At 41.4% G+C, this 22,489-nt stretch overlaps 1 protein-coding gene across 2 annotated transcripts in view; it reads right to left on the bottom strand.

The window, feature by feature from the left end:
* Nalf1 (NALCN channel auxiliary factor 1) overlaps positions 1–22,242 on the bottom strand; it is a 522,562-nt gene extending 500,320 nt beyond the window's left edge. For both annotated transcript variants that reach the window (NM_001402489.1, NM_001402488.1), the window contains exon 1: positions 21,154–22,242. In NM_001402489.1, coding sequence (NP_001389418.1) covers positions 21,154–22,095 — 942 coding nt within the window. In that variant the 5' untranslated portion in view covers positions 22,096–22,242. The remainder of the gene's footprint in view (positions 1–21,153) is intronic.
* Between the last annotated feature and the right edge of the window lie 247 nt (positions 22,243–22,489).

Raw genomic sequence — 22,489 nt, 5'->3', positions numbered from 1 at the left:
CCACACCGTTCTGCTGGGTTCCTTTCCTTGTGTAGTATGCTAATAAGAACTTGAGGATCCATTATTATATAGGTCATTCTTAAAATAACCGTCAGTGAAGTTCTAAGGATCCAGTCTTCGTAGACTATTCAACAATAACTGAGTTCAGCCGTCAGAACTTCTGTCTTCCTATTCTTTTCATTCATCACAAGCCCTTAAACCACCTCAGTCCTTTAATAACGATGATGATCGTAATACACTAATGATATGAATCACCACCCGTTGAGTTGAGGAAATCCAACAAGCACCAATGGTCTGACAATGGGGAGAGCGTGCTTGCGAACGAAGGGATGGGGCTGCTGAAATTCTTTTCCTCTAATTCAAATAAGATTTTGACACTGTGCTCCAGCAGAATTTTGTCTAAATTGGCTACTGAAGAGGAACATAGCTGAATCCCCCTCATCTCTTCAAGAGCACACGTTGCTTGGAGCGCTTCTGGTCATGTTAGTATTTCCCTGCCCACCAGGAAGTCTTTTCTTAATTCATGGGATGAAAACTAACCTTTTAAAATGAAAACTATTCAACAGGTCTTCCCCTAATACTTACATACCAAGTACTCTGAAAGACCATTCCACGCGGTATGCTAAATCTAAATCAGAAGTTAAAAATTGGAAAGAGCTGTGCTCGAAAGCCAGGTCCATAACCAAGAAGACCCAGATTCCATTTGTGGCCATTAGAAATTCACCTGGGTGCACTGTGTACACGTAGTGCTGGAGAGGGGGCCCAGGGCCTTTGGCATGTGAAGCCAGGAATTCCTCACGAAACTGTATCCTGCAGTTTCTCAGAGCCAAGTCACAGCACTGTGTCTCTCTTCATTCTTCCACAAGACTGAAAACACTCTGGAATAGATGGTTCTTTCAGAAAGGCTGGAGTATAGAAAGACAGCAGAACCATTAAAACCCATAAAAGGTATAGGTTATTGGGAATGGAGAGATGACTCAGTAGTTTTAAGCAATGGTACTCTTCTAGAGGACCTGGGTTCGGTCCCAGCAGCCACATAACCACTCACAACCACCAGTAACTCCAGTTCCAGGGTATCTGACATATTCTCCTGCCATCCACAGGCACCCGGCATGCGTGTGGTATACAGACATACATTTGGGCAAAGCACCCATACACATAAAATAAAAATAAATATAATCTAAGAAGGACAGTGAATGACATAGGGTATTAACAAGGAATAAAAACCTTCAGCTGAAGTATTCCTGGTCACCCTGAGTTTGGAAGAACACTTAGGAATTCAGTAACATCTGATCCATCCTGATTGACAAGTCTTTCTGCCAGTCAAGCCTGCTGTAGGACTCCACTTCCAGCCCCTGAAGCTATTATCTCTTTCCCTCCAAAACAAAACCACATGACCATGGTATGTAAGTGAGTTCACTTAAAAGGAAGCATAACCAGGACCCACACAAGGACAATGACCAAGGTCTCAAAACAAAAGGTGTGGTCTCTAACATCCCCAGCAACCAGGCTCAGTGGGAAAAAGTGTTCCTGTCAGCACAGGGGAAATGCTTCAGAGTTCCAGGCCTGGAAACAGTTTCTCTAAGACCCCTCCATGTTTACCTCAGATCCCACTGCTGCAACCTTCAGTCAGAAAGTAGAGGCGTGGGTAGTGGTCCAGACAAATGGATCCGATCACAGTAAGGCTGACAGACATGTGCAGTACTGGTCTAAATAAGTCAGTCTAACTAGGACAGCAAACACAGTTCTAAAGGCACCTTAATTTCCCCCAAAAGACAGTTTAATGAAACAGATTGTATTTTTCTAAAGTATCTGCGTGACGTTTTTAATGTTATAATTTTAGCGAAGTTAAAACAACAATAATAATTTCAGGGAAAACTTGAAAGTTTGTTTCACACACAAACAAATTTGGATGAAGGACCTGAGAATGGCTGTTTTCCGTTCCACTCATTAAAAATTCCATTTCCTTGTGTAGAATAATGCCTATTAAAATCCTATCTGCCTTTGTGGAGTAAACTCATTTTGTATTAAAGGATACTGATGATCCACTTTGTAGTTAAATTTGTCAACTGAATATTTTTTGAAAGTAAGAAAATAAGCATGTGTTTTGCCCAAGATGATTAGAATGTTTAATTCCCCGGAGTTGGGACCATGAAAGGCTGCACAGGTAGAATAGTCTAGAAGCTGCTTGCCTGCCTCTCCTCCATTAATCCATTCCTGCTGCTCCTCCTGTGTTCCTCCCCTCAGATTGCGCAGGCCCTAACACAGAGAGGAGCAAACACTTTCAACACTGCCTTTTATAAGAAGGCAACATCTGTTTTGCTGATAAACTTTTTTCCCTTGCTGCCTTTAAAGGAACAAACTGCTAACTGTGACTCATTACAAGTGGTGCAGCTAGATGGTAGGGCAGCCTTCAGCAGACAGTGAGGAGATGAGGCCCTTAGTTCAACAGAAGTGTGCTAACGCCCTTTAAGCCTGGGGACTGATTCTTCTTTCAGACTTAAAGGTAAGACTTGGTCCACCCTGGCATCTTGATCAGCCTCAGGATACAGTTCAGCCTGGCCAAAACTTTCCGAACTTTAGCAATACGGGATGATAAACACAGTTAAATCCCTGTGTGTTGTGAATTTCTTGCATAATAATAGATTTCTAATATAATGGAATTCCCTACATTTTTTGTAAAGCAAGAAAAGTAAATAGAAGTACTATTAATCTAAATATTAAGGAAGAATTGAGTGTTATAGTATTCTATTCATGAAATTACTTGTAAAAATAGTGATCATGTTATTGAATATTTTTAATAAAAATCCTTCTGAAAGGTCATGATGTTTTCCATCATGACAATTAACTAGTATCTCTTCGTCATCTACACAACTATTTATTAGATGACATTTCTTGTTGCTAATTATAGCATAATGAAGACTGGGGGCTTTGTTTGTTTTTTTGTTTTTTATTTGTTTGGTTTGGATTATGGTGATTTCTTAGAGTGTTAACCATTAATATTCCTCAAAAAAAGTTTTAAATGGATTGAATGGAAAGTTTTCACAAATGTTCCACACCACTGAAAAGCATAGTTCATAGGTATGTCACCAGAGACCTTACTCTTAGCATACAGGTAAAACCACAAGTAACAGACTCCAAAGTATGATCCTTTGCCCGGAATGCCCCATTCGTAAACGCTCCATGACACAAATGCAAATCAGTGAACTGACTTCAAGATAAAGAGCTTGCACACGTGTGTGAGTATATGCATGTGTACAGGCATGTGTATGCATGCCTGTAAGTATATGTGTGCACTACTGTGTGCACACACTTTGTGTATCTGTGTGTGTGTGTGCGCGAGCGCGCGGTGAAGTCTGCCAACATTCCACAGTTAAAATAGCCTCTAAATTACTTTCCTTCCAAAATGTAAGCGTGTTTGATGCCCTAATGGTCCAGGGAAGAACTGCCCTAAGATTTCTTTATTATTATTATTATTATTATTATTATTATTATTATTATTATTATCATTTTTATTTGGTGCGTAACTCAACAAGACCCAGAAACCTGCTGCGAGACAGACTTCCCATGCTGCACCGGGGCAGCTGAGACTGCTTTGCTATTTCATGTACACAGTATCCACATGTGCTACTAGAAATGTTCTCTAAGCTGATATTTTAGCGGTCTTGTTCCGTCCTTTTCCATTATCTATAATGTTTGAAAACGTACTCGTTGGCAAAAACATGGCTGCTAACTATCTTAGTGAAGAACGCTGCACTCGGGTTAGAGAGACGACTCAGTGGTTAAGAGCACTGGATCTGGGTTCAAATCACAGAACGGCACAGCCGCCACTAAAAACTCAGGGTTAACTCCAATCCAGGAGACCCATGCCCTCTTCTGGCCTTCTTGGGCACTGCACATATGCAGTGAACATGTATACAGGTAGGCAAAGCACACAGCCACATAAAATAAAGATTATCTTTTGACAGAGAACTCCATGCTCTGTGCCTTAGTTAGGTCTGAGTTCCCTTTTCTGACAATTGTGGCTAATTATCCAGGTGATTTCAGAGGATTGAACTCGTTTCCTTGGTGACATCACTAAATGCTGTGAACCAAGCTGTCCCATGGGTCAGAACATATTGAGAACAAGAAAGTCACTCTTTGAAGAGTTCTCAAACGCTTACTGAGAGCGGTGTGAGGTATAAAGCTACTCAGCCCACACAGGTGGCTTCTCAGCCACAGCATCTTGAAGCCCTGACATTCTAGGCAAGATGTCTGGGTAGGATCTTTTAAAATAATTATTTATTTACGCTAGCTTGCATAGATGACACACAATCGCGGTAGTTTATTTACAAGCTGTATGCCTGGATCGCATAGGTTTTTGAGCTATTCTAACTTACATAGCAGCCACATTTCCCGGTAATTTGCTCTTTTATTCCCTCCTGGGTCATCCTCAGGACGTATTCCTCCTGGCCACATGCTCAGGATCCAGTCAGACCTCATAGGGACCTTCTCCTCTCCCTGTCCCTGTCTCCTCCCCTTGGTCTCTCCTGAGACCTCTCACACTATCCTCAAGTCCCTCCTTTCTTTCTTTAGTGCCCAATCACAGGCTGAAGCCTTTTATTAACTAATTAACTTCAAATCAATCAGGAAGCAGGGTTTACATAACAAAGGCTGGTGCACCTGGGAATTCCTTCATCCTGGGACAAACAGATCTTGGGGTGAAGAATTTAGCGTTTAAATGCATAGCAGCCCCAGACTGAACCCCAACAAGATATAAATAACATGTAACCAAAATTAATTAATTAATTAATTAATTCACATCCACATTTCTATTCTATCAGCCGCATTAATCAAAAGGTTGCAGCAACTTGCCAATTACCATTCGAATTTTCAAGTTGACTTGAATGCTTTCTGACTTAGTCAATTGCTACTTCATTTGGGGAACCATCAGAGTAGTAGAGCACCTTCCCAGTTTCCCCAGTTGTAAATTAAACAGCAGGAAGCAACAGGGGCATATTTTTTCTGTAGTCTACTAAACTTAGAAAACAGTTGGAGGCAGCTTCGGGGCTGACTCCCCGGCAAGGTTCACAGATGAACAGATATCTCTTGTTTTACGTGGCCAGATTCAGGAACGCACAACCCCAATGTAGGCTGCCGAGTAATTATGCTGCTATTTGTAATTTCAAACCCATAATTAGCCATGAAAAGGCATGTACAAATAAAATACTGTGTTTACATTTCTCCCATGAAAAGCCCCGTTGTTCAACAACAAAGATATCGAACAGCATCCTTTATAAAACTAGTATTTTGTAATTACGTGACTTAGGGCTAAGCGACATCCCAAGGGGAGACCTTCGGGGGCGCTAGGGAGAGTAGTTTCAGGCTTGGACGGCATCCTTGATCTCAACGTTCTTAGTAGGATCTACTTTTCTCCTCGTTGCTGAAACCAAGACCATGTGCGAAGGAAAGTGAGTTAAAATCTTTTTTTTTTTTTTTTTTTGTCACTCAAAGACAGCGGTTCCTGGATGGAGATGTCTAGGCCCTTTCCTCTCAGTTTCCTAAGCTGTCCTTCCATGTCCTCCCCTCTCATGCTTAAACAATCACCCTGTTTACAGATAAATTCTGTGCCTCTTCCACATCCACATATGAGTCACACGTACAAAATGGCTGACTATTTGTTCCTCTTCTAACAAGGTGCACTGTGGGATATCTTTTATCTTGGAGACTAAATTACTATGGCTGTATAATAACTGGCCTCAGAGTATCTAAGAGCTGCTTCCACTACAGATCTATTTTTAAGAAGATATATGTATTTGTCCCTCTACTTTGGGTCTTTTCGCCTATAGGGTACAAACTCTAGATATTGAAATACATTTCAAGAGGAGAGGTTTGCACATCAAGATACTAAATAGTTCTGTAGTGTGTCCAGCTAGCAAGGGTCAAAGACTTTAGAAAGAGCCTGGGTGATAATTTCACGAAGACACTTGGGTTCTCTGGAGCACCTACAGATCTTGGTCCCTCAGACCCACATGCTACACTCATACATGCAGCTGAGGGAGGGTCCTTCACCGTTAGCAGAAGTTGGAGGGAAGGTGGTAGATCTTTCACTTTGAGAATCTCACTCTAATGATTCACTACGTTCAATGCATCTCCTAGAGACACGCTATTTCTTATCTACAATAAAAACGGGCTCTAGGCATTTAAAAAACCAAGTGGAGAAAGGATGATACTAACCAAAAGTTGATCTAAACGATCACGGGGTGACAGAAAAGGACTCATGCACGATTTTGTGATTTCTCTGCTCGACTTGTGGGAAAGATCAGGAACTTACTATTGTCAACCATGAGGACATTTAGGAATGCACATGTATGGATAGGCCCTGTGTTTTTTCTGTGAACCGTGTATTTATCAAGTTAATGTTTCTATGGCTCTTCAAACTCGGGAGAGTGTGGCACAGAACTGCCAGCCACCTCTGTTTAAGATTACAGTGACTGCCGGGCACAATGGCTCACACCTTTAGTCACTATGTCTGGGAGGAAGAGGCAGGCAGATCTCAAGGTCAGCCTGGTCTCAATCATGAGTTACAGCACCCCAGGTGCTACACAGAGAAACCCCGACTCAGAAGAAAAACAATCAAACAAAAAATATATATATTACAATGATTAAATTGTGACAATTACCAATTTTTATTGTCAGGTTTTTGTATTATCTGTTTAAACTGGATATCGTGAGAATATTAGACATCCGTTTGATTAAGCCTTAATTACTAAGGTATATGAACAAGTAGTGTATACCATTTCCTAGAGCGATTCATAGATTCTAGCAGGTACCAAAAATGAAAATCTATGCATGAAGCTTCAGTTTCAAGCTTTGGACATTTGCTATCTCAGCTGTGAACAGCTGTTCTTTTCCTATTCTGCGCACACAACAAATCAAGAGTTCCGAAAAGCCCATGGCACTAAACCTGTTTCTTCCATGGGAACCAGATCTTAAATTCCCACCTCTTAAAAATGACTAAATATTCCAATTGCTTGTTTTAAAAACAAGAATCGGGAAAAAAAATCCCTGAAAATTTAAGTCTTAAAGCAATGCTACCCTCTTATTGGCGCAATCCAATCATGACAAACAATTTTAAATCAGTCGATATAATAAAATTAATTTTCACCAAGTCTGGGACAACATAACAGTCCGTAGGATTTCTTAAATTTCCAAATTTTGGAGTTGTTTAGAAATGAGAAATTACCAAAGAATAAATAAGACACACAAAGGTGACCTTGCACCCTCTCAGCCAGCATTTCTTGTCTTCAAAAAGAAAGCTGAGCCCACGAGTACACATGGGTTCTCCGCAGGTCAAACGAATAGGAACCTGAGTTTAGGGCCAGCCTGGGCTACATAATGAAATCCCCTCTCTGAAATCCAAAGGTTTGTAATATAGTTCAAGAGGCACAGAAATCCTCCAGGATTCACAAGGTCCAGATTTCAATCCAAAACCCTCAAATAAAAAAGAAGTGAAAATAGGATAAACAGAAGGAGTGAAAAGAGAGTGAGAGGAAGTGGTACAAGTCCAGTCCTAGTCTTAAGGACAGCAAAACACCTAAAGGCTGCTCAAATATTCCCATCATTTCAAAGACCCAGTTTCTGAGATGGAGAAAAAACCACATCCTCAGCTGCAGAACTGAACAACTGGCCACTTCAAAAATGAAGAGTTTCCACAACCAATCAAAATCCAGAGAATAAAGGAGGTAGGGAAGGAGAATCCCCACATGTACCGTGCAACCCTGACATCTAAGTCTCAGAGAAAACCAGAAAGGAAGGGAAAGATTGTAAGACCCAGAGGACCCGGATTTCTTCAATGGTAAACAGTGATATGGGTGTGCAAGCCAAACCAATCCTTTCTTCCCCAACCTGCTTTAAGGTCATGGTGTTTTGTCCCAGCACTGGATCCCCTAACCAAGGCAGTAAGGAAGATGTCTTTTTCTGTAAGGACTAGCCTCCTGATAGGTTATCAAGTTCCAAGTAGTCAACAATAAATACATATGCATAAGAGCAGCACTAAGTGGATTGTGCATATTCATGTATGTATGCATATATATATGTATATATACATATATACATGCATATGCATTTTACATATGTAGCAATCATAACTTAAGAAGGAAGAGTTTTCCATCTCCCTTTGACATCAAGAGAACATGGCTCACTGAATCGACTAAGCAGGGCCTACAGAGACTGAGCTGTCAAGCACGGGGCCTGCGTGGGTCTGCAGCCGGTCCTTTGCTTTTATGTAATGGCGGTTGGGTGCTTCTGCAGGACTCTTTAACAGTGGGATCAGGCATGTCTCTGATTCTTTTGCCTACTGTTGGGGTTCTTTCTCTACTATTGGGTTGCCTTGTCCAGCTTCAATATCAGGGTTTTTGCTTTGTCTTACTGTATCCTGCCCTGTTATTCTTATTGTGTCCTGTTGGGTTGTTGTCTTTTAAAGGTCTGCTCTTTTGTGAAGTGAAAAAAAGAGTCAGAGTGGAACTGAGGGAGGGGGAAGTGAGGGAAGTGTGAGAAGTGGAAAGAGGGGAAACTACAATCTGGGTATATTGTATAAAAGAAGGATCTATTTTCAAAGAAGGAGGAGTCATGGATTTGGGAGAAGTAATAGGAATATGTGCAGAGTTGGACTAGGTGAAAACGCAGGTCGAAGTTAGGTACATATGATACTTGTGTATGAAGCTCTCAAAAATAAAAATGTCAGACCACGCAACAAACACTTTCACTTCTAGAGAGCCCACAGGGTAGACCAGATGAAACACTCCCAGTCCCACTGTGCGGGTCCTCTTATCCTCACCACTGTATTGCTTGGACTTGGACATGATGCCAAGGCCTCAGGCGGTTTGTGTGTGGACCAGCTTTTGCCTTGAGTCACAGCAGTCAGTGTTCATTCTATGCAAGGGTTTCCTGCTCTTCCATGGTTTAAAATCCACACTAACCTTTCAAAGAACATTTGTTCTTCCCCAGATGACTCCCAAAAGCTTCTGTGATTCTTAAGGGTGAGCTTATCTTCTTGGCCTTTAAAAATAAAATCGCTCCTGGAAACCAAGTTCATGATCTCTGCCCAGCATGCCAACTAGACTAGCGAAAGAGTGACTTGGGTGCAAAGCTGTGTGGAGGACAAAGTCTGTAGCGTCTGCCCCCTGTTCATGTTTCAGGCAGTGCTGAGGGTGTAAATTCTTCAAAGTCATCGCTGTTCTCAGAGTAGTCTGGAAGGAATGTGAATGCCCGGGAAAAAGACCCAGTGGATATTCTTAGTCAAACAGGTAACCTGCTCTTCCTCATAGAGATCACCTGATCTAGGACAGACCTCTCAGACAAATGGCCAAGATCCTTCTATGTGCGGGAACATGTTAATCTCTGACCTTAGGTTGGTGTAACATTAGCAATAATAAAACATGAAACAGCAAGTTTGTTACTTTTATGGGCAAAATTATTTTATGGCCTTTCCACTCTGGTATGATCCTCCCATCCATCTGCTTCAAACCAACAAACTGAAATCCAAATGGTCATGAACACAAGACGGGTGCCAGAGTGGACAATATATATAATTTAAAACAACCCTATGTCTTTGAGAGCCCAATGTTCATAGGTTGAAATCCTTGGTCTGTTGCACTGAACTATGAGGTCTTTGCACATTCCTTAACCTCTCTCAGCAGAAGGCACTCCATTTGTTGATGATGGCTAACTCGACCCTGGGTGTGGATGGTTGTGGGGAATGACTCGTGACAAAGCCAGAATTTCCACCCACTGCCATATGGCTCTTAATCTATGGGGCTATTTTAAATTGTCTCACAGGAGTAGAATCTTCTGTATAGGACAAGCAAGCTGTCTGTACTCATTATATCTCCACAATACAGTTGCCCAAATAGGACCCGCATAATACAACATCAATAGACATACAATGTGTATGGGGGAAATCTCAGAGGGCCCCACTTAGATAAAGAGCTAATGGCTGCTAAGGAAGGGGGAATCTCTAGGAATGAGCCTCTCCATAGGTTATTCAATCCCAAGCAGTCAGCCCTAAACACACATATGCATGTGAACAACACTAAATGGACTCAGGAGTGTGTATGTGTGTGTGTGTATGAGTATGAGTGTGCATGTGTGTGTGCCAGTGTATGTGTGAATGTGTTTGTGCATGTGTGTTTGTGTGTGTTTGTGTGTGTGTATGTGAGTGAGTGTGTGTGTGTATGTGTATAAGTGTATGTGTGAATGTGTTTGTGCATGTGCGAGTGTGCATGTGTGTATGTGTGTGTGTGTGTATGTGTGTAAAACAGTAATAAACAAGTCAATACTTTTAGAAGCAGAGTTGGGAGGCACAGAAGTTAGGAGTAAAAGAGAAAGGGGCAGAAATGTTGTAAACACAGTACCCATGTGTGGAATTCTCAAAACAATAAAATAAAATATATAATAAAATCAACACATTGTGTGACTCGGTGGTTGTAAGAAACAGGAAAAAGAGTGGATTTCATTATAAAGTGACTTCAGTGTTGTAGACTCCACAAAAATTAGCTATAGGATTGCATCCATGTGTCAAAATTAAGTATGGAAAAAAAGGGAGGGAAAGATAAAACTTTTCTGTCTACTACACACCCCAGGGCTGTGATGACAATGGGTCCTACTTGATCAAGGGGATTATTTGATGATGTAACAGTGATCAATATGAGCAGAAGGCAGGAAGGACTGTGTCAATCAGAGTGTTCAATTGCACATTAACCTCAGTCTTTTACCTCTCCCAGGAGAGGAATATATGCTGGGTTTACTCATGTTTTCAATATTCAGACCAATAAATACAGAAATGGGAATTGAGACTAACATTGCACTGACATTGTTATGACCTCCCTGTCGGAGCTCAGTGCTGTTACTAGGAACGAGGCATTAGAGTATGACAAATCATCCCTGTGAAGGACTCTCCTCTCTGCCTGGGACATTCTCACTGAAATTAGTGTATTGAGCTCCTGACTGTGAGCTTAAAGTGTCACCAGGAAAATTTAAGACTATCCTGCAGCCGTATATCCCAAGGCAAAGATGCTATCTATCGAGGGTTATGGAGAGCAGTACCACACATCTCATCCCGCTAGCCCATCTTCAGTAGCAAAGTGCTCCTGATCTTCCCCAAATATCCCTCTGCACTGGGATCCTTTTATAGAACTGTTCTGTTGAGTGTAGACTGAAGAAACACCTACTGAGATTCCTTCACGTCCTTGAAGCAAGTGGATGTGATGACGGCAACCTTGCTGTGTCTCATGAGCATCTCCCCATTCATGGAGTAGAGCACAAATGAATCTTCTTCTGACCCCATTTTGTCCTCTGAGTTCAGACACTTGCTATGTTCTGGTTCTGCTAGATTCTGGTTCAAAGCCAAGGCCATCTGCTACTAGACTTCTTTCCCTACTCCACAGTTAAAAGAATACTAATTATTACAAACCAAGTGTGTGTACAGCAGTGAACACAGAATTTAACAAGTACTGTTCAAATATAGGAGGCCAACATTCAGGACACTGTCTCCAACAATAAATCTGGGTGCATCTGACCTTTTAATTCCTGTCAAGATACATACATCACCCAAACCTTTCCTCAAGACCAACCCTACCATTGAACTGAGGAGGTAGAGAATAGCACCCCAATCTCCCTCACCTATCCCCCCAGATAGTTGTCTTGTGTAAGTCACCTACAGGATCTATTCAGGATGAAATACATCCTTTATTATTTTCTAATATGAAAAAAAATAACAGCAACCAAATAGAGTGCAACACTCTTATTCCAGCCAAGGTTTTGCATAAGATTTTATTGGCTGTTACTGAATAATTCAGTCACCTTTCTCGGAAAGTCAAACAGAGGCCTGTAAAACACATCAGGATTCCATTATGAGTAACAAAATGTCTACTTAAAACCTGCAAATGAGTAACCAGAAGTTTTGTCAGACTTCGGGTGAAGGCAGCGTTTGTTTTTGCTGTGTTTGTCATGGGTTTTAATGAGTTGTTACCACTCACTGGGCATTGCTACATGCTGGCTAAATCTGTTCATGTAAACAAAAGACATGGTCTATAGAAGAGACGGGTAGAGCCCCTGTTGTCAGTCACTTGGGCAGCGTAGTGTGACTAGAAAACAGTGAAACAGAAAACTGAAGTCAATCTATGCTCAGTCTCTCTACTCTTCCCTAAAAACTCAAAGCCTTTTTCTGCTATTGAAATACACAATTTAGTTGGCAACACATTCCCAAAGAGAGTAACGTTAACAACATATTCTGTATAAGGATTTCATCCTTAACACCAATCAATATTTTATACTACTTTGAAATGAGATTTCTATTTAATCGAAGTATATTCTAATTTAAAGTTATGTCTATTTTCTGAACTACTGCAAGTAAATCATTGTTCCTTTTAAAAACATAAGTGCTAAGACGAGTCTGGATACTCATCATGTGATCACACACTCACACATGTGTACACACACACATAAACACACACATATGCACATATACACATACACACATATACACATATACACACATACACATACATACATACACATACATACACACATACATATATACATACACATATATACACACACACATAAACACACATACATAAACATACACATATATACACATACACACACATAAACCCACACACATACACACAATACATATACATACACATAACATACACGTACACACACATATACACACATACACACATATACATAAACATAAACACACACATATACACACATACACACACATACATAAACACACACATACACACATATACATAAACACATAAACACACACATATACACACATACACACACATACATAAACACACACATATAAACACATACATACACACACACACACACACACACACACACACGCACACACCAGAAATCTTTAGCAATGATGGAAGTGTAACACCTTTCACTTTGATGAAAAGATCAAGAACTATGTGTATCTTATTCATCTTGTTATACTTGTTTCATGGAGGATCCTGACCGCCATTCATACTCTCTTTTCTCTGACAAACTTAATCAAAGTAGCTGGATTTGTTTTCATTCACCAGCAACTAAACACTTTCTCTTACCACCTCTTGGCTTATGTTCTTATCACACACTAAATCTACAAGTGTAAGGTCACCAAGACACAATTGTCAAACTCATTGACCAAATTTTAAAAAATATTTTTGCATTTGGTGAGAGAGAGAGTTGGTATGTGTGTGTGTGTGTGTAGGAAAAGAGAGAGGAAGAGAGAGAGAGAGAGAGAGAGAGAGAGAGAGAGAGAGAGAGAGGCAGAGAGACGGACAGGCAGAGACAGAGGCAGACAGAGTCAGAGGCTGCACATCCGTGTAGACTGCCCACAGCACTGAATGTGAAGATCAGAGGACAGCTTGTGGAGTTGGTTCTCTTCCTCCACAACGTAGGACTCAGCACTGACCTGAGGCGGTCAGTCTTGGCAGCAAGCACCTTTATCCAGTGAGACGTTTACCAGTCTGCCCCTGACCTAAATGTCTGCTCTACAATGTGTGGCACACTTTTGACTAACTCTGTATCTTTCTCAAAATAATTTGCCTTTTTCTCAAGTTTGGGTTTGGCATGCTCCCCCAAGACCCATCCAACAGAAGCTTGATTCCAAGCTTGGCCTGATAGGCAATTGATGGAATCTTCAAGAGATGAACTCCAGAGGTTTCCTGGGCCTTGGCAGTGTGCCCTTAAAGAGAGAAGGGAGCCCAGCAACCGTCATGTTTTTCTTTCTTTCTCTAAATATGTTAGGCAGGAGGCAAAGGACTTTTGACATATTCTGTTCTGCCTCACCAGAGGCCAACACTGACAAAGCCAGCCAGCCATGGCGCTTAACTCACAGAGCAGACTTAAAAATGGAAGGAAGTGGTTTCTGGTCTAAAAAAGAAAAATCTCTAAGCCCTATTGGTTGCTCCTAACGCTTGGTGTCTGGGTCATCAACAATGCAGTGCAGGAGAGAATGCCATGACACCACTGCCCTTACAGCTTAGTTCAATTTCCATTTGGAATGAACAAAGTCAGTGGCACTTCAGTAAGAAAAAGACCAATCCTTTTTAAAGGGAGTTGCAGAGAAGAATTCTAAACTTTGGATTTCCCATGAGACCATTTCCAGTAGGACAGATAGATCCATTTCCAAGTGGCAGGCAAGGACATGCTGGGTGACAGAAAGCAGACACAGCAATAAGAAGAGAGGAAGCCCAAAGGAAGGAGGCCAGAAGTCATAAACATTCACTCTTCCCACACAAGGGTGGAGATACCACTAACAACATCAACGCTATCCTTAAATATGAATGGGATATTAACAGAGAATAAGGTATTTACCACAGGGATCACAACCATAGCATCTTGCTTATACATATTTGACTATAGAAGCAGGCTTTCAAGAAGCCTACTAATAAATCATTATCACTTACAAATAAATATTTCCATGCCTCTATTATAATATATAGCTTATATTATTCATTGCTTATAAGAAAGGACACACGTTAAACTTATGTTCTTATGAACATTAAATATCAGAGTAAATTAGAATATTTCATTTAAAAAGTATATTAAATATGTGATTAAAATGATCGTTATTCACAATTGCTTGTAGAGGGAGCAGTTTCTGTCAAAAAAGTATTTCCCAAACTAGAACTAAATCAATCTGTGTTCATTAGCAGTGTGTGTGTGTGTGTGTGTGTGTGTGTGTGTGTGTGTGTTGTGTGTTTAAAATGACCATATATAAATTTGTACTGCTATAGAAAGCAAAAAACAAAAATGTGGCCTATTAACATTATTTTTAAAGAGTCAAAAGTGAGAGATTTTCCATGTATGATGAAGCGAGCAGATGTGAAAGGAACAGACATGAGCTGGAGGAAGTAATGCAGAAGGCCAACAGGTTGTCTTGGAAACCAGTCATATACTTTCCAGAAAGTCCAGGGTCTGTATATTCCTGTCTGATAGAATTAGAAGAAGAAATAATGAGGTGGGTGCATCTCCAATTGTTTCTGAAATACAGCAGTCCTGTCCTCAGCCCATTCTGTGAACATGGGTCTGGTGACTTGGTCCAGCAGGAAGCCAGTCCACAGCCAGCCATTTCCTTAACTCTACGATGGCTTCTGCCTTCTCCTCCTGTCTGGCATCAGGTAAGCTCACTTCATATCTTTTCCCTCAACCTCTTCACTAGCCTGTTGCCCCGTAGCCTCTGTGTACATGAATGATACATTTCCACAAAGTTCAAATTTACTGGAATTATTAGGCACAATGGGCATATGAAGACCAAAAGAACTCAGCTGAGTCTAATACTCACTGACTCCATTTTAAACACACCCAGGCACATGACACATATCAGATAAATGACATCAGAATCTCTGGATATCAGGGCTTCTAAAGATGGCCAGGATCCTCCAACATGATCCCACAGGCACTGACATCTACTCTATGTCCAGTGATATTGAAAAAAAAATATCTTTATGACCTAAACCAATATGGGGCTTAGTCATTATATGATTGACATTTTTAATGAAAAAAATGAAATTAAGCAACAGCTCAGATAATCCAAACCAAAATTTATGTTCCTTGAAACAGTTGTTTATACTTTGTTCTTGTATAGTAAGTTTAGCAAGAAAAATTAACATCGTGATTTGCAATTCCCACAAGTGGGAGTGTGGGGTTCAAATCTCTGCTTGGTTTCCTATCCCTCTGAACTTTGAATTCACCTTGCATAAGCAAACACTGACCTCATCCAACAGAAGTGATTAAAACCAACATACATCAGCTTCTGGGTTATGTCCTATATAGCGGCTAATCTGACCCAGTTACAAGCCCCGAGTAAAAACATGCTCTGGAATACTACAGACCGTTCACACTGACACATACTGTGAAGTGCTTTTTCTGTAAGGGGGAACTGCCGGTAATAAATCGGCAACTCCATACTGCGAAATATATCTCTAGAAACCACAGATCTGAGTCATAAAGGGATCTTGATGGTATCTTTGACTTTAAGGCAGCCCTGTTCATCTGCGTGACCAGACTCTTTGATCCTGCAGAGAAACCATTCGATCACAAACATGACTGAGGATAATCAGGTAGCAGAACGTAAGTAGACATCTACACTTGGATGTGCTCTCCATCCTAGACGTTGACATGTATGCAGTTACTGCAAACAGCAAGATGATGCTGGGGGGTTCAAACATGGAGGGGAAGCAGTTTTAAAGTACTGGATTTTCTTTCCAGAAACTGTTTTCTGGTGCTGGAGAGAATGGTCCGTTGTTTAAAACACTTTCTGCTTTTTCAGAGGACCTTGATTCAATTTCTGGCATCTTTGTGGTGTCTCAACAACAGTGTTTAATCCGGTTCCAGGGGATCTAATGCCTCTTTTGACCTGTGTAGAATCTTATGTGCACATGGGGCACATACACACAGATACACAGACACACAGACACACAGACACACACACAAACACACACACATGTATACACACATTATATGTATACACACCCATATATGTATACACACATGAACACACACCACACACATGTTTACACACATTATATGTATATACTCATGTACACACACACCACACACACATGTATACACACACATTATATGTATACACACATATATGTATACACACATGTACACACACAGACACACACACGTATACACACACATTATATGTATACACACCCATATATGTATACACACATGTATACACACATTATATTTACACACACACACACACTCACACACACGCAAATATTTTTAAAGAAAACATCTCTCTATGACCTTAAAGAACACAATATCAAAATAAGTGCTATCGTTACCCTGGTTTGCACTTCTGTTGCTGTGATAAAACACTGACCAAATCCAACTTGTGGGGGGAAAAATGGGTTATTTGACTTATATTACCATGTCTCAGACCACCACCAAGGAATTCAGTGCAGGAACTCAAGGAGGGAACCTGAAGGCAGGAACTAAAGCAGAGACCGTGGAGGATCATTGCTTACTGGCTAGCATCCAGACTCACAATCTGGCTCTTTCTAACACACCCTAAACCCACCTGGATGGCACCTCAAACTGGACCGGGCCCTCCTACATCAGTTACCAATCAAGAAAATGCCTGGCAGTCATACCCAAAGGCCAATATGCTGGAGGAAATTCTTCAGTTGAGGGTCTCTCTAACCAGGTGTGTCACGTTGACAATGAACTTTAGTTACCACAGGGACTGTTTCGTCGGCTCACCTGTGTCAAAATCCACAGCCCATAACCCAAACTCTGTGATTTCAAAAATGGGTGGTACTGTGAGCAACTGGGAGTGGAAAAGAAAATCTAAAGTATTAGGGAAACTTCGAGTCGTTGACATGCATGGCGTCACGTGTAGCCTGTGCCTGCTAAATGCCAGCAATTAACACGCATAATATGATGTCATAAAAATAAAACAATGAGAGCTCACGCACTCTTAGGGTCCTGAAGATGACAATTTACACAGATATAACTGACCTTTAGATTTTGCCATGCCCTATGCTAGAATTCGATCTCAAATATATGTTCTTTCATCAAGTATCTGAAGGCACATAGGTAAGTAATGCAGCAAACACTTACAGGTAGCACAAAATATATGTAACCGCAAACCTCTCATACGTAGGATACATTTTCTAGAATGCTCATGGTCTAACTTAAAACTGTGATAAGAAGAGAAAAACTTGTAAAAGCCAAGCATGAAAATTATACGTATTTGTAAATTGGCTCTTGGAAAATGTCATTTTTTTTATAATGTCCAAGTTGAAGATTTTGACACATTTATCAGATTCTTCTTATAGGCTGAAGACACTGTTTTTTTTTAATAACGCAATAAACAATGGGGGATATTACCCAAAGCTTCCGCTACCTAATTTATATAATGCAGAACCTTAAATGGTAATGAGTTACATATTTACATGTTTTGCACATTTCTTCATAGATGCAAATATTTGCTTTTTTTTTTTTTGGTTCTTTTTTTCGGAGCTGGGGACCGAACCCAGGGCCTTGCGCTTCCTAGGTAAGCGGTCTACCACTGAGCTAAATCCCCAGCCCCAAATATTTGCTTTTTTTAATAAAAGATAATAAGCCATTTATCACAATGATTTAAAAAGCAGTACACCAGAGTACATATTTTTCCATATGTTACAAGAGTTTTCTCAAGTAAAATGGCTCTATTTGACCTCTGCTTATGATGAACTCAGGACAAAGAAACTTAAAGAAATAAAAACAAACCAGAAGTTACTTCACAGCCATGTGGCCTGGTCTGGAATTCAATTCCTTCTGCCTCATCCTCTCCAGTGACATAGTTCCTAAGACACACTGTGGTGTTCACTGTTCAGTCATACGAAATGTGACTGACAGACTTTTAAAAGGCATAACGGGTCCAAACTGGTCCTCCCCCTACCCCAAATAAAACCTCCTTAAGAAATTTACATCGGATTTTAGTTTAAACCTCTCTTATTTTATAGAGTTCATTTCTAATGGGGAAGAGACTATGAAACTAAATTCAATAATATATCTTAACTTCAAAAAGCTAGATGTCATTGCTGCAAGTCAGTTAAAAAGTTACATGTTTCTCCTAAAATGTAAATACCAGTAATTTATACTGCTAATGGGATGTTATGTATCTTATCTATAATAAATATATTTATGAACCATTGAACTGCATTTTATGAGGACGTTAGTAACCTTGGAGACATAATATGTTTACTTCTAACTAGCCCTTTTAGATAGCCTATTCTTCTAGCCTCTCTCTGGCTTTGTAGCTGCCAAAAGGGGGGATTTTTGCATGAATTTGAGGAAAGATCCTGACTGTAGTCATTGTGCAATTGCAATTGCATTGAAATAAAAAAAAGTTTTTAGAAATTCAGTAATAATCTTCAAAATCAGCAATCACTTTAAAGCATCTTTCATACTTTGCATTAAAGTGTATATATATGGCTTTTTCAGAATCAGAGAAAATTATTCATTAAACTCAGGAAATATACACATGTCATTTTCTATGCATAACCATTAGTTCACTTACCTTAAACCAACTATGCTAATGCTTTCAACTTAAATCCATATATTTTTTTAAAACCATCTATTATGAGATTATTATATCCTACTGGCAAAAGTAATTTGCCATGTCTCTACCACCAAGAATTGAATACAAGACACCAGGGCATCACAGGTAATAAATTCTGCTGCACCGAGAAATATAAGCATTTATGTTTACTTTTCAGTGGAAAGAGAGATGGTTTTTAAAAGTTAAGTATTTATAGTGTTAGCAAATTCTACTTTATCCAAAAATGTAAGTATAACCTTAGAGTACCCCATAGCATCATGAAATATTTACAGTCACTGTTTCCATTATGATGATATAGAGTCCATGTTGAGAATTGATTTGGATAAAGAGAAAGAGAAACACTTGATGTATTTGGACGCTTCCTCTGAGGTAGGGAATGACTCCACTCCACTGACAGCACAGACTCTCTTTCAGATACTGAGTTAATCAAATTAAAATTACGAGACGTGTCAATGAGAGCTTACAGTCAAGGGAGCATGCAAAGTCAAATTTTTATCATGGCTCCTAACTGTAAAGTGTTGGAAATCTATGCCATATTTTTTACTAGTAGTAGAATTATCCATCATTTCCTTATCTTAATGTTGTATGCAACAATCCTATCGGGATAAATATCAGTTTAGTATATGCATTAGTCATTCGCTGTTAGTTTCTATCATTAGGGTTGATTTTTCTTCCTAGGAATGAATTGCAGGAATTTTTAAACCATATATAGAGATCATAAGTGTTGGCTTATCCACTGAAATAAAATTTTCATCAATGTGATAGACTATTTTTAATTGCAGCCCAAGTTTCTGATCTAAAAAAAAAAAAAAAAAAAAAAAAAAAGGAAAGAAAGAAAACCCATAAGCAAGGCCAGCTTAAGTTTAGATAAACTGTAAGGCGTGGCTTGTAGTTGAGCTCTATGGCTTCAAATAAGATCCGCGTTAAGCATCACACTCCTTTGATCTGTATGACCCTTGATCCCCTCCTCCACAGAAAGCAAGTGTAGGAGGCCCTCTGGAAGGCTGGGTGTTGGGGAAGTCGGAAAGGAAAAAGTTATTTGTCAAATTTCTTTTGAAACAACAATACAATTTTCTTGTGTGTGTGTGTGTGTGTGTGTGTGTGTGTGTGTGTGTGTGTGAATTGCTTTGAAAAGCTAACACCCACACCTACAGAGATCCTGTCCTCATATCTTCCCAGCTAAAGGTCACTGCAGCTTCTTCATCTTTAGGCCTCTCTTGGACAAGCCCCGTTTCAGCACCACGGACAGCGGCACCGCCAGCAGCTAAGGGATGCATGCACCATTTCCAAGAAACTTGCTTAGACTTCCCCTTTGCTAATCAACAAGGTCACCACAGTCCTTGTTGACTAGAATACAATTAATTGTTTCCCCGAATTTTAACTCGTAGCATCAAAGATGTGACATTTACTATTTCTTCAGAGTATGCAAAAAAATATAAAAGGCAATTACGTAAGGTGTATGATTACCAGTTTAACATTGAGAATCATTAATAGATAGCTAATTGCAACCATCTAGTCAGATGACACCCAGGCCAATACTACACAGATTTCTAGGAGAAAACGGGAAGCTTCACGAGAACAGGCCTTCAGACTTACTGAAGAACAAGAGCTAGCCCATAAGATGTGTACATTTGGCTGTCTTCCCCCTACACCAACAGCTACACTTTGTCTGATTCCTCCGGCCAACCAACCTCGTTATGTTAGAAGTGGAGAGATAATGTGGGCAGATTCACTACAAGATCCTTTCTGGCTACCTGCGTGCGTTGGTCCCCTCTCTGTTTTCCTAACGAGCAGTAAAAGTATGAGCCAACTGCCAAGACTTGACTTTGTTATCTTGGAAGATGGACTTTCCCTGATTGCCAAGGGCGCTGGAAAGAAGGCAGCAGCCCAGCAGCAACCCACCAAATGTCCCAAATCTTTCAGAAAGTCGAGTTCTGATAGCCAGATAAACAATGACTAAACTTACAAAACCGGAACCAGATAAACGAATCAGTCATGAAGAAGCCGCAGCGGAGGGGAAAGGAACCCACTGTGCCTACCTTGCAGTCCTCAGGACAGGACTTCACCGAGTACTCATCCGACTGTAAGTACTTATGCAGCACGCTTTCAAACTCTTCGTACTTCTCCTGAGCGTGGTGGTCGTAGTCCTGGTAAGCCTCGATGCACTGTCTACACGTGGTCATCTCACCGCCCTCCGTGAGCACCACGTCCAGACTGCAGTTCAAAGTACTGGGGCTGGACAGCCCCGAGAACAACTCCCAAAGTGTGTAGGAATTACAAAACGAAAGGTAAAAATCCGACAAGTTCCACAACGGAGTTGGCCGCGAGCCCCTGGACGACTGCTCCTCCCCCGCGGCCGCCCCCCGACTCCAGTTCCTGGCGCACACAGCGTCCGCGCTCTCCACCGTGAAGCACTGGCCGGAGGAGGCGCCCTGGGGGTAACAAGTCTCTAGGCGCCACACCGGCTTGGCAGAGTTTCCTAGAAAAAGAGCCCTGCTTCGGTTGTTCTTGCCTCGGTTGCCCTTGCTGCCGCCGCCGCCTCCCGGGGAGGGGGGCAGGGTGGGGGACGAGGAGGCGGAGAGGAGTCTGTGTGCCTGGGCGGCGGGCGAGGACTCCCCCATGCTGGCCAGGAGCGCGGGCCAGGAGGGCTCCTGCTGTCGCTGCCTCTGCTGCTGTCGCTGCCGCTGCTGCTGTCGCTGCTGCTGTTGCTGCTGCTGTTGCTGCTGCTGCTGCTGCTGTTGCTGCTGTTGCTGCTGCTGTTGGTGATGCTCTTTGTCCCGGGTCCGGGTCAGCTTGGCCTCGGCGCAGAACCACAAGTGATCAGAGAGCAGGACTGTGAAAAACAAGAGAGAAGCCAGAGACAGTCGCCATTTCTGAGCCCGCTCTGAATCGATGAACGGTTTCTCGTTCTCCCGGGGTGCTGCCAACCAGATTTTTAAGCCGTCGTCATACTGCCGACACATCCAAGCACCCCTGGTCATATTTTGGGAACGCACAGCCCTGGCCGACTCCACCGTGAGGGCTCCTGTGCCGGTGTCACCACAATATGCATTGACTTAAAGGGTTTAATTTCCGTATCCCCTCCTCCCGTTTCTTCTCTCTCTCTCTCTCTCTCTCTCTCTCTCTCTCTCTCTCTCTCTCTCTGCCTACATAAATATTACCATACTTTAGAGGAAGATCTTGCTTCCGACCTAATCATCAGCCGACCCCATCCCCTGAAGAGTGGGAGACAATAAGAGAGAGAGAGAGAGAGAGAGAGAGAGAGAGAGAGAGAGAGAGAGACGCGGAGGCTGGTGCTGTGCTGGCCGGTGGGGAGGCTGAGTGCGGGAGGTGATGGTGGTGGAGGTGGCGGGGTGGCTGGCGCTGCTCCTATCA

This window comes from Rattus norvegicus, chromosome 16 (genome assembly GCF_021556685.1).
Source record: "Rattus norvegicus strain SHRSP/BbbUtx chromosome 16, alternate assembly SHRSP_T2T, whole genome shotgun sequence".
Classification (NCBI taxonomy): Eukaryota; Metazoa; Chordata; class Mammalia; order Rodentia; family Muridae; genus Rattus; species Rattus norvegicus.
This window is presented reverse-complemented; position numbering and strand designations above follow the sequence as displayed.